The 12,364-nt window shown below is 45.6% G+C and overlaps 1 protein-coding gene across 2 annotated transcripts in view; it reads right to left on the bottom strand.

Moving 5' to 3' along the window:
* Positions 1 to 294: 294 nt before the first annotated feature.
* LOC311161067 (ATP-binding cassette sub-family A member 10-like) overlaps positions 295 to 12,364 on the bottom strand; it is a 30,304-nt gene continuing 18,234 nt past the window's right edge. For both annotated transcript variants that reach the window (XM_084218341.1, XM_084218342.1), the window contains 15 exons: positions 12,235 to 12,345; positions 11,463 to 11,597; positions 9,800 to 9,868; positions 8,980 to 9,071; positions 8,422 to 8,542; positions 7,990 to 8,107; positions 7,456 to 7,547; positions 6,228 to 6,400; positions 5,013 to 5,088; positions 4,672 to 4,766; positions 3,478 to 3,597; positions 2,376 to 2,516; positions 2,060 to 2,139; positions 1,924 to 1,979; positions 295 to 818 (listed from right to left, as the gene is read on the bottom strand). In XM_084218341.1, the coding sequence (XP_084074467.1) occupies positions 720 to 818; positions 1,924 to 1,979; positions 2,060 to 2,139; positions 2,376 to 2,516; positions 3,478 to 3,597; positions 4,672 to 4,766; positions 5,013 to 5,088; positions 6,228 to 6,400; positions 7,456 to 7,547; positions 7,990 to 8,107; positions 8,422 to 8,542; positions 8,980 to 9,071; positions 9,800 to 9,868; positions 11,463 to 11,597; positions 12,235 to 12,345 (1,578 nt within the window). In that variant the 3' untranslated portion in view covers positions 295 to 719. The remainder of the gene's footprint in view (positions 819 to 1,923; positions 1,980 to 2,059; positions 2,140 to 2,375; positions 2,517 to 3,477; positions 3,598 to 4,671; positions 4,767 to 5,012; positions 5,089 to 6,227; positions 6,401 to 7,455; positions 7,548 to 7,989; positions 8,108 to 8,421; positions 8,543 to 8,979; positions 9,072 to 9,799; positions 9,869 to 11,462; positions 11,598 to 12,234; positions 12,346 to 12,364) is intronic.

Below are 12,364 nucleotides of genomic sequence, written 5' to 3'. Positions count from 1 at the left end.
CTGCTTGAAACCATTCTACCATGTCCCATCACCCCAGTCCCTTGTAAAAACTCCCTCTCCAGCTCTCCTCAGCTACTGGAAGGGGCTCTCTGGAACCTTCTCTGCTCCCCCTGGGTGGTTTCCAGGGGAAGGACTGACAACCACTCGCCCCAGAGTGGAGGGAGGGCAGGGCTGAGCATTTGCTGCGCCGGGTGAACATCTCCCTGCCCTCTGCAGCCCCCCATCCCCAGGGGAGGCAGTGGGGCAGTTCCTCAGGGTGCCCAGCAATGAAGACAGATGAGGATGGAGCTGCAGTTTGTTCTATAGAGACATTTATTGGAAGGGTATAAAAATGGAGTGCAAATTCCAGTAAGAACACGACACAGGCAGAGTCCCAGGCAGGGGTGGGAGAGGAACCCAGGAGGGCAGAGCGTGCCCAGATGCCCTGGTGCAACCCAGATCCAGGGAGATTCCATCCCCAGGGATGGAGTGGGACCCTCCTTTCTGCAAAACCTTCATTCCTCCTGCTTCACCCTGCCTGGCTTGCCCAGACCAGGCACTATTGGATCAGCCAGCTTTGGGAGTGCAGAGAGCTGCAGGTGAAACACCTTGGAGCTGAGAGCCCTGCAGGTGAAACACCTTCTGCAGCACAGAGGAGCCCCTTCCCCTCCCCTGGTAGACTGAGAGTGGCAGTAAATATGTGCACTTTGGTTAATACTGAGCAATGCATAAATGAGCATTTAACAGTCCTCCTGCTGCAGCTGCTTCCATTCAAAAGTCCCATCCAAAGTCAGATCAAAATTTTCCTTTTCCTGCTCTCGGGAGAGCTCCAGAAACACCTGAAACAAGGTAATGCTTGGGTTATTTCTCTGTGATGCTCCTTTGCAGGGGGCACAGCTCTGCAGCCCTGGGAGAGGTGTTGGGAGGCTTTTTGGGAGCAGGAGCTGAGCCTCCTTTCTCTCTGGAGTGAGCAGACAGGCATCCCCTGCCTGAAGGTAATTCCATACAGGTTTTCCCTACAGATGTAGGAATAGAAATTTTCCCCCTGATGACAGAGTGACAAAACTATCCTTTATCTGCTTAAAAAGGAAAAAAAAAAGCCCAGAAATTTATTTCTTCAATTAGCAAAAAAGACACCTCATAGGACCTGGGGGACTTCACCTCAAATTTAAGCATGGCCAATTAGCCAAGAGCCAAAAAGTCCTGCCTGAGCAATTCACTAGAAAAAGAAGAGAACAAAGGAACTAATGGCTTCTGTGAGGTGTTTTACCAGGAGCAAGAACGTCTTACACCTGGCTCAGTTTTTCTCTGTAAAGAGTTTTGTTATTTTGCCTTTTATTAAAACCCTTTTGTTTCCAACACTGCCACAGAAGCCATGCTGATGATTTTGTGCCTTCTGAGGTAGCTGAGCTATCTTGGGTGTGAAACAGATCTCCAAGAGTTTGTGACACCTGGCTTGAGGAGACCATTGTATCACACAGGTTTTTCCCCATATATATTTGCTTTTCTGGATGTAAGGATGTAGACAAGCTGAGCCTCCTGTGCTCTCTGGAGTAGACAGACAGGCATCCCCTGCCTGTAGGTATTTCCATACAGGTTTTCCCCACCAATGGATTGATTTAACCATTCCTCACCTTTGCCACCAGCAGCAATCAATAATCTGCTGGTTCCAGGGCACCCAGGGGGGCTGGGCATGGGCAGCTCCCTCCTTGGGTGTGCTGTGTGCCTTCCTCGGCCAAGTGGGGTTTAGGATTTCATCCAGACTTGTCCCCACCATGAAAAATCCCAGCAGTAAAAAAACCAAACCATTTTCCACCACTTTGCCAGTAGAGAACCCTTCACCCACCACCCTCAGGCAGTTTTTTGGTGGAGCTGCTTTTTGGCCTCTGCACCAGCCTGGGTTTGGCTGCAGCTTTTGTCACAGCACAAATAAAATTCACCTACCTGAGACAGAGTATTCAAGGAGAAGCTGTACTCCTCGAGGCTGCAGCTTCGTTTGGCTGTGGAGAAATGGGAAAAAGGTTGAAAATGAGCAGTTGCTGTTCTGCCTTTTCAGAAAGTCACCTGGTTTTACTCTTACCTTCCTCCAGCTTGGAGAAGGACTGGGACAGGGGCAGGGCATCTCTCATTGGGACCTTGTAGACAAGCAAAGAGGGGAACCTGGAGGAAACAGAAGAAAAGGTGATTCTTGCTCTGGATTGGGGTTCTAGGGTCAAACCTTTATGGGTGTCCTGCTGCTGGGATCCCAGGAGGGATGGATGTGGTGACTTTGTAAGCCAGATCCCCCTGCAGGGAGCTCTTCATCCCTCTGCAGCTGTGTCTGGCCATCCCACCAGGGATGTTCTCAGGGATGAGGCAGTGTTGAAGCCACTCCTCACCCCACATTTTGCAGTTACCTCTCCTGGCGGGCGGCACCCGGGAAAATCTTCAGAACCTCAGCGTGCAGAGCATCAGAGCTCTCTGCATCCTTGGCCTTGATTTCCAGCAGATATCCTCTGCCAAACTTGTTCTTCAGGTACTGGATGGAGCCAATGCACCTGCAGGGCAGGGAGGCACAAAGATGGCAGTGAAATCATTGTCACCTCAGCCCCTGCTCCTTCCTGAGAAGGAAACCATGGCACACTTCATGGAACCTGCTCTGCTGTGATTTCAGGGGTCACCCCAGAACCTTGGGCCCCTCCCCAGGTGTGTCAGTCCCCTCTCCTTCCCCCTCCCAGCACTGTCTGTCAGTCCTGGCATTCCAGAAGGGAGTGATTGGCAGATTCAAAGGATGCCCTCTACCCCTGGGTGTCCTTTGTCCCTTGAGCCCTCCCCTCCTGTCCCTGGCTGGTGGCTCCCTGCCCCTTCCCTGCCCCTCTCCCGGGGTTAAAGGAGCAGCACCCACGGGCTCAGGAGTTCTGCTGGAGCTGCTGTGGGTTCAGAATAAAGCTCTGGATCCAAACCCTCCAGCAGAACCCACTCCTTTCCTTCCCCATCGCCTTAAAGCTTCTCCACAGAGGGAACCCTGAGGAGCAGCCCCTGTTATGGGGGGAAGCTCCATCCCAGCACCACCAGAGCTCCTGCACGCCTGGACTTGTCCCCATGTGCCCAGGGCAGCACCCAGCCAGCCCAAAGTGTCTGTGGGGTGAAACACCCCACAGCCATGGCCAAAAGTGTCTGTGGGGTGAAACACCACCCAGCCATGGCCAAAAGGGTCTGTGGGGTGAAACACCACACAGCCATGGCCAAAAGTGTCTGTGGGGTGAAACACCACCCAGCCATGGCCAAAAGTGTCTGTGGGGTGAAACACCACCCAGCCATGGCCAAAAGTGTCTGTGGGGTGAAACACCACACAGCCATGGCCAAAAGTGTCCCTGGGGTGGAACACCACTGTGCTGCTGTTTGGTTCAGCACCAAGGGCCAGACAAGCCCAGGCAGTCCTGTCCAGCTGTGTTGGTGTTATTCCAACAGAAACCCCTGTCAGGGGAGGCTGGAGCCCAGCCAGGCGCTGTCACCCACCGGAGCTGCCCGGACACCAGGATGGCCACGCGGTCACACACGGCCTCTGCCTCCTCCATGTAGTGCGTGCTCAGGATGGCTCCTGACTCCTTGCTTTTCAGGGCATCCCGGATCGTTTTCCTGAGGATCAGAGTGGAAAAAAGAAAAAACAAACCAAAATCCAACACTCCTGAGAAATATCATTTCTGGTGGTGTTTGGGGACGGAGGGAAGAGATGAGAATCTTTGCTGCATGTTTCAGAAGGCTGGTGTATTATTTTATGATATGTATTATATTAAAAGAAAATGATAAATTAAAACTATAGTAAAAGAAAAGAAGAAAAGATTTCATCGGAAGGCTAGCAAAGAAAGGAATGGAATGAATAATAAAATCTTGTGACTGCTCACAGCCTTGACACAGCTGGACCTGTGATTGGTCATTAATTAAAAATAACCAATCAAAGATGCACCTGTTGGCAAACCAGCTCCAGACCACATTCCACAGCAGCAGATAGTTATTGTTTACATTTCTTTTCTGAGGCTTCTCAGCTCCTCAGGAGAAAAATCCTAGCAAAAGTATTTTTTCAGAAAATATGTCTGTGACATTCATTGTTCTTTGTCCATCCAAATGCCTTTTTCGTAAAATGAGAATAAAATTTTCACGTGCAGCAACTTTAGATTAATGAGCACATGGAAATGCTTTGAAATAATGACAAAGAATACTTTTGACTTGAGTCTCTTCATGAATTCTCCCAAATTCCATTTAGGACTGCCCTAAATCTTGCAAAAAGATGATGAAGGTAAAATAGTTTTTCATCCCTGAGTTAGAGAGAGACAAGAAATGTACCTCCCAACAGAACCATTGCAACGTGGGGGACAGCACCATCTGTGGATGAGGTAAAACCCTTTTCATGTGACTTTAAATATCTCCTTTTGTCTTCCCATGGTGGGAACACCAATTTAATGCAGTGGTTTTGGTTTGCTAATTTGAGATTTCTCCAATGGTGAGATTTTTCTGGCTAATGTACCAATGAGTGTGGTGTAATTACCAACGCACTCACTTCCTGCTGTGAGGTGGGATTAGGGGAAAGGCAAAGTGGCCTCAAAACTTTAAAAGCCTACAAAGAAAAATGTATGGACAGTAACTAAAAGAAAGAGCAATAAGACTCAGAACAAAACTTTCAGAACACTTCTCTTTGCAACTTTTCCTGCTCACCAGACGCAGCGCTGCCCGTTGGGATCCATGCCAGTGGAGGGCTCGTCCAGGAGCAGCACGGAGGGGTTGCCCAGCAGGGACAGTGCCACACAGAGCTGTGACACAGAGAGGGGACTCAGCCAAACCTCCTGGCACTGTGCCCACACACAGCTGTGGACAGCACCTCCTCTTTGATGGGAACTGTGCTTTGTGAAATGCGGGTTTGGGAAAGGCTCGTTTCCATCGCCCCACCCGGCACCAGGCTCTCCCGGGTAGCTCAGCTTGGTGCCTCCACTCAGAAAGGGGAGTTTTAATTGGGGTTTGAGCATGGCAGTGCTCATTACAGGCGACACAAAACACACCTTTCTGGTTATCCCAGGAGGTAATTTTCTGACTTTTTTGTTTAAGTAGTCTTGAAGCTGCAGAGCGTTCGCAATTCTGCGGGGAAAATGAAAAAAGAACATTTTTATTGCTCCAAATCAATACTCTCATCAAGTGTCCCCAAAATGACAGGAAAAAGGAACTTTCCTCCCCTTGCTCTTGACTTCTTCTTGTTTTCATTAAACATTTATTATGTTACTAAAATGCAGTGACTCTTTGAAGCAGAGTGCACTGAAGAAGCCACAAGCTCTTTTCTACAGCATTACAAATCCATTCCCCTTGCCAGTGTCAGCTCAGCACCCTTCCTTGTGGTGCCAAACTCTAACCTCAGAGATTTCAGAAAAGCTGCCTAAAGATAACATTCTTAAGAGGGCATTAGTGATAAATTTATCCCCACCAAACACACTCAGGAAAATTGGAGGTTTTCTAAACCCACCCACTAAATCACAGCACAAAAGCACTTTTGCAGCTGAGTGTCCTGCGTTTATTTCCAGGTTTCCTTGGTGAATTTTGACTCTCTGGTCCGCTCCCCATGACTGAGGGGTGGAACTTGGACCATCCCAACCCTCCATGTGTGAAAAATGTGTATTTTATGATTGGCTTTATGCAAATATTCAAATGAATATTTTATGTGTTATGTTAGAAAGTTATGCTGTAGTAGTGTGTTAAATATAGTTTAGCTTATAACATAATGTTAAAATAGAAACCGTGTATGTGAGATATTTTTCTAAGAAAGGAATGAGGTACTGCCACTGAGATAGCAGCCACAGGATACCTAAATCTTTCAGAGAAAAAATAATTTATTGCTCCCTTATCAGAAGAAACGAAATTCTTCTTGCCTTGCTTAGTCCTGAAGATGCTGTCAGGATTCAGAGGAGGAAGTTGACACTGACCAGACAGAATTGTCTGTATGAATGGAATTTATGCATCATGTATAAAGTGTATGAATATGCAACAGGCTGTTGTTTTTAAGGGTTAATCCTCTGTTAACTGAGTCCTTTTTCAGGCTTATTTTGCCCAGAAAAGGTACCCGGACCGTCGATAACTCTTTGTTCTATTGTCTCATATTGTCCTAATCCAAATTGTCCAAATTTTTACTACTCTATAATGACATTACCATTTTTATCACCACTTTATTACCATTAAACATTTAAAATTATAAACCCCAGTGACTGGTGTTGGTCACCCCCGTGTACCTGTGCACAGCAGCAGCCGCATCCTCCTGGCGCAGCCCCTTGACGGCCGCGTAGACGCCCAGGTGCTGCAGCGGGGTGAGCTCCGGCCAGAGGGGGTTCTCCTGGGGGCAGTAGCCCAGGAATGCAGGAGCCTGCTCCAGGGAGCCTCCTCCATCTCCCCTCTTCATCAGCACCTGCACAACCAGGCTGGGCATTGTCCTCTCGCACAGCCTTGCCCAGCGCGAGGCTGTGTCGGGGTTTTTCAGGAGGGGGGTGGGACTGCTGGGATTTGTTCCTTGAGCTTTTATCAGCCTCATTACATGACATTTGAGACAACTGGAAGATGGCAACAGCTCATGCACAGCCAGCAGCAGCCAGAGATTTCTTTGTTGCAGAGCATTTTAAAAACTTTCTAGCCAACAGCATTTTGCTAAAGCTCACAGACAATTGTTCTAGGCAATCACTAAAAGCACATGCACACCTGCCTCACACAGTGCTGGCTCGTCTTCTCTCTATTAACAACACACAATACTCCAGTACTAAGCTTAAAACCTTCTACTATAAACCTTAAACTTTTATACTTATTATACTTGCTATAAACCTTCTACCTTTATACTCTAAAAACCCCAATGTATATGCTAGGCATATTTTTCTGCAGTCTTAAGGTTCATCTTGGCCAAGCCTAAAACTCAAACTATTGTTTCATGTCCTTGCCTGCTGTACTGTTGTAACTTTTCTACTTTCAGACTCTGCAGCTGCAGCTAGATCTGAGTTCTCTGCTCTTTCTGTTTCTGAGCCTGCTGCCACAGCTTTCTGGAAGTCTTCTTACTTTTACTATTTTTCCCACCCAAGGAAAGATTATGGGGTTTAGGTGAGGAAACCCACAGTGAGGGAGTGATTTAATACTGTTTATAAATATAAATATAAATATAAATATAAATATAAATATAAATATAAATATAAATATAAATATAAATATAAATATAAATATAAATATAAATATAAATATAAATATAAATATAAATATGGCAGTTAGGGCAGATGCAGCAGCTTATCAAAATTAGAAGTAGCTCACCATCACCTTATTGATACATTATTTAATTTGATCGCACGATGAGTTCAATTAAAACCCTGATGACTAATTATGCTCTGACAAAAAATTCAGCCTTGATAAAAATGACAGCTTAGCCTAGGTGCAAGGTTTGGATTTTTGTCTTGGGCCCATCCCTTGTCCCCAGGTGTCTCCTACCTGCCCAGCAGTGAGGGCTGTCTCTCCAGTGATCATTTTGATAGTTGTGCTTTTCCCAGCCCCGTTGGGCCCCAGAAGTCCTAACATTTCTCCTGCAATCAATACACAGAATTTCTTAGGGATATTCCCCATTCAAGAAATAGATCATAAATATATTAGAAATACATCAATATATACAGTCCCACAAAAGAAAAAATAGAAAAGGCAGCATACTAATATCAAAGATCACATAAAATAAATGGTTTTACTGTATAAAACACACACTCAGAGAGCCCATAAGATTTCAACTTAAACTGATGCTGTGAATTGCTCCCAGGAGCCACTGCTAAAGTGGTCCCCTCTCCCCAGGATCTTTATTTTATCTTTATTTGAGATAATGGTCAGTCACAGGCCATTAATAGGATGCCCCATTAACACACCAAGCCCAGGCTGAAGGTGCTTTAACAACAGAACAAATAGATTTGACCTTTCTGTCCTTGTACAGAATTAACTCTGGGTCCAACACAGGTCTGGCAGGACAGTCCCAGTTCTCACCTTTTTTAACACAGAAGGAAAGGTTTTTAGTGGCTGTTTTCTTCTTCTTCTTAAAAAGTGAGCCAGTTTGCTTTATTTTATATTCCTTGCACAGATTGCGGACTATGATGACTGGTTGCTGAAAGTGAGGAGGAAGGAGCAAGATTAATTTATTATCTGGGCTAGCATCAATCCTTCAGTGATTTTTTTTCCATTAAAAAATGCAGAAAAACTTCTGAAGATCTTTCTTTTATAGTTTACAAATATGAGGGGCAAAAGGACACTTTATTTTCCAGGTTCCTTCAAAGAGCTTTCTTCTCCTGAGGGTACCCACACTTTTGGAATTTTGATTTTCCCAGTGAGAACAACACAGCCAGAGCCCTGAGCTGCACTGGTTTGTGTTTTACCAGGTAGAAAATCAAAGAAAGCAAGAAGGACAACACTCAGGGGTACCTCCTCCTGACTGGGAGCCACCACAGCATTTCTCACTGCTTCCCTTTCAGCTCTGACATCTTCATCTTCCTCCTCGAGCTCCTTGGGGCGCTGCTGGCTGCTTTCGTTTCTTGGGGAAATCCTGAAAACCCACCAGGTTTAGCTTAGGATTTTGTTCTTTACCTCTGCTCTCCACCAGTGCGTTTTGGATAAACCAAGAGGGGATTTCCCTGGGATTGAATTTATACAATATTATGATTACTATTGAAATCATCATCATTATTGTTATTGTTGGGGATGATGATGATAATGATGACATTTATAATCTTTGGTTTTTACCAAAAAAAGAAGCTGGTACACTCCACAGCACAGGCAACACCCTGTGGAGGCACTACATAACTTAAAATCTGCTTTATATTATCACACCACTGCAGTATTTAAGGGGCTATTTAAGTCATCAAAAAAATCACCAGCATTAAAAAGATATATTTAAAAATAGGGACACAAATGCAATGTTTTCAAGGAGAAGCAGTGGGGTGGGAGTTTAGATCTCATATGTGCACGTGTGTTTATACAGACCTAAATATGGGGTCCCGTCTCAGCACTGCTTTCCCATATTTTAACTCCAAAAAGCGAAGAAGGAGAATGAACACCACAGAATGGATGTAAGGCTGAAAAACAGAGGTTGCCACATTAACAGCCTTGCTGTGCCTCCCACCACAGCTGGCACTGAGGTGGTGGCAGTGCTATAAAATACGTGGGGGAAAGAGAATATATGAAAATGGCCCATTTACACTGAAACTCAGGATAATCAGCACTGCAGAAAACACTAAGGGCAGAAAAACCCCGATTCATCAAATAACAGGGTAGCATGAGGTGATCTGGGCTTATTTCATTTTGCTTTCCCCATTTCAAAGGTGTGAAATTATTCTAGCACAGCGGGTAAAATGTCATGCAGACCCACCCAGATCCTCCTCCTGCTTCCTCACACCTGAGGAGGGGCTTTAGGATATTGTATTTGCAGGGACCCTCATGGCAGGGAGGAATAATCAATCTGACTCCATGTGCTCAGAAGGCTGATTTATTATTTTATGATCTATATTATATTAAAGAATACTGTACTAAACTATACTAACTAAAGAATAGAGAAAGGATACAGACAGAAGGCTAAAAAGATAATAATGAAAACTCCTGACTCTCTCCAGAGCCCTGACAACACACATTCCACATGAGCACAGCACAGGAGAAGCAAATGAGAGAAGAATTGTTTCCCTTTTTTTCTGAGGCTTCTCAGCTTCCCAGGAGAAAAATCCTGGGCAAAGGGATTTTTCAGAGAATGTGAATGTGACATTAGGAGACCCACATCCCTAAATAAAAGCAATGTTAAATGTTTTCTTACTGCAAAGACAGCAATCAGTGCATAACTGCCCGAAGCTGAACCAAATGGCTCAAAGTCCCCAGTCAACCTCTGTAAGAATAAAAAAAAAACCTCAATGAAGAAGTGCAATTCTTTAGTATCATTCTGGTTAATGCAGTAACATTCAGAAATGCTTTGAAAATCTGCAAAACTTCTGATTTTCCCCAGATGAACAGATACAGATGTTTGGCTTTGAGAACCCTGGTCCTACACCAGAGCATATCACAGCTTTCAGTACACAGAGCAGACTTTCCTTCCAGATGTCCTGTCCCAGGAAAACATCTCTGCTTTGGGTCCCAGTGGAGAAGAGGTGAGTGGGACAGGACAGAGGAGACTTCACCCCTCAGTAATTTATCATTTATCAACAGTGTTGCACATAGCTGGGGGGGTTTGTTAAATTCTCAGCTGACTTTCCACCACCCCTGTCAGCTGACATGGAGTAAAGCCCCATGTGAGGATTCTAAATTTTAACTCAGGGTTTTTTTCCATGCAAAGACAGATCCGTGGCTTTAGATTTTCTCTTAGGATTGGTCAAGCCAAGCTGATTGACTTTGTGGTTGCTCCATCCTTGGCACTGTCCAAGGCCAGCTTAGATGTGGCTTGGAGCAACCTGGTTGAGTGGAAGGTGTCCCCTGACACGGCAGGGGGTGGAATGTGTGGGAATCCATAAAATCAGAGAGTTTTAGGAAGGTGGTAAAAAGACAGGCCTCAGATACAGCAGAATTGTGAAGTGCTAAAACAGCAGAAAAAATATCTAAGCGGTACCGAAGACATGGGAGATAGAACAATAGAGCTGTGTAGTTTGGCTTTCTAAGTAGCAAACAGTTTATTTTAAGTGAATATTTAGAAGGTTAAGTATGACTAGTGCTCTGTGCTTTGTCTCTTATAAACAGGCCATTGTATGCAAGAATAGGCCACCATTGTTTTAACCAAAGCTACATGTGCTTAAGGTGATTGGATAGAACTACTGTCAGTATGCTTTTACTCTATGTAATTAGCTAAGATGGCTTTATGGTATGTTGTAACATTAAGTTTCTTTAGCCTGCAGCCTGAACAGCGAGCTGTTAGCATCTCTCCATTGTCACAATCATGTAATGAGACTGATGCTGAAAAATAAATAGCCCAAGACACTTTTCACAGTGGCCCCATCCCATTTGTGTCTGTATATAAACTGCCGGCGATAGAATGAGATGAGCTTTAAGGTCCCTTCCAAACCAAACCATTCCATCATTCCGTTCTATGACTCTGCATGGAAGGAATTAAAGAGTTTTTACCTAACCCACAGCCACAGCTGCGCAAGAAGTCACCCCCAGCCCTAATGAGCAGCTGGGAAATGAGATCTGAGCTGAAAGAGTCGTTTTACAACGCACTTTGGAAAATCCCACCCAGGATCAGCCTTCCCAGATTGCAGTGTACACTTACTACCAGACTTTGGGGCAGTTACCACCAGATTTGGGTGCAGTTACCACCAGACTTTGGGGCAGTTATCCCCAGATTTTGGTGCAGTTACCCCCAGACTTGGGGGCAATTACCCCAAGATTTTGGTGCAGTTACTGCCAGGCTTTGGGGCAGTTGTCCCCAGACTTTGGTCACGAGGACCCAGGGTTGTGTTTCAGGCCCCTCCTTGCCCAGAAGCACCACTCACGTGGTAGATAATCCTAAAATCGATGGCAAAGCCCATCAGGGGGTACACAGGAACCAAGAGGGACAGAATGTAGAGGGAGATGGGGCGGCCCAGGCTGTCGATGAGTCTGCCGATGAAAACGGAAATAAAGCACACCTGAAAATAAAACAAAAGGGTGACTCAGCTGATGGGAAGGGTTACTCACTGCTTCTTAAAACTGTGTGGGTCTAGCTCTGCAATTACCTGTTGAATTTATAAAAGTGGACAAAAAAAATTTGAGGAACATAAGAGACAAAGAGGGCTCAGGAGATCCTCGGCTGTCTCTGTCTGAGGGTTGGCTGCTGCTTTGGGCCAGCTGGGGAGACTTCTTCCCAGGGACAGGGCTGCTTCAGGCAGAAAAGTCAAGCATGGAATCCCATTCTGTTCATTCCCATCCCAATCCACGGCAATAATCCCCCTCCTTCCAGGTCAGTCTTGCACTATCAGTGTCTAGCCTGATGGGTCCTGTCCCAACACTTTACAGCTCTTGGATGTGGGGCGTCAAGCACAGTGATAAATTCATTTTTTGTCTCCATTCCTGCACCAGTTCAGGCTGGATCCAGGTATTCCCCCGTGTCACAGCAGGATTGTGGCAACAGAACACGGCGACACAAATTTAATACGGAATTGGCTGCTATGAGACACACACAGATTTTTGCTCCACATCTCTGCTTGGTGTTTTGACATCTAGCTCATCCTCAAGATCTCAGCATGTCTGCAATCCCTGCAGTGCATTATCCAACCATGTGCTCACCACTATCAGGATGAAAGACCAAAGATCACAGCTCCATCCTTTGCGAGAGTTGAAGGAGATCAGGTAGATCAAGAGAATGAGGGAAATTCCATAACCCAACATCCCCATGACCTACAGGGAAAAAAAGGAT

Source organism: Fringilla coelebs (assembly GCF_963513975.1).
Source record: "Fringilla coelebs genome assembly, chromosome: 19".
NCBI lineage: Eukaryota > Metazoa > Chordata > Aves > Passeriformes > Fringillidae > Fringilla > Fringilla coelebs.
The sequence above is the reverse complement of the archived record's forward strand: the minus strand, read 5'-3'. Positions and strand labels throughout refer to the sequence as shown.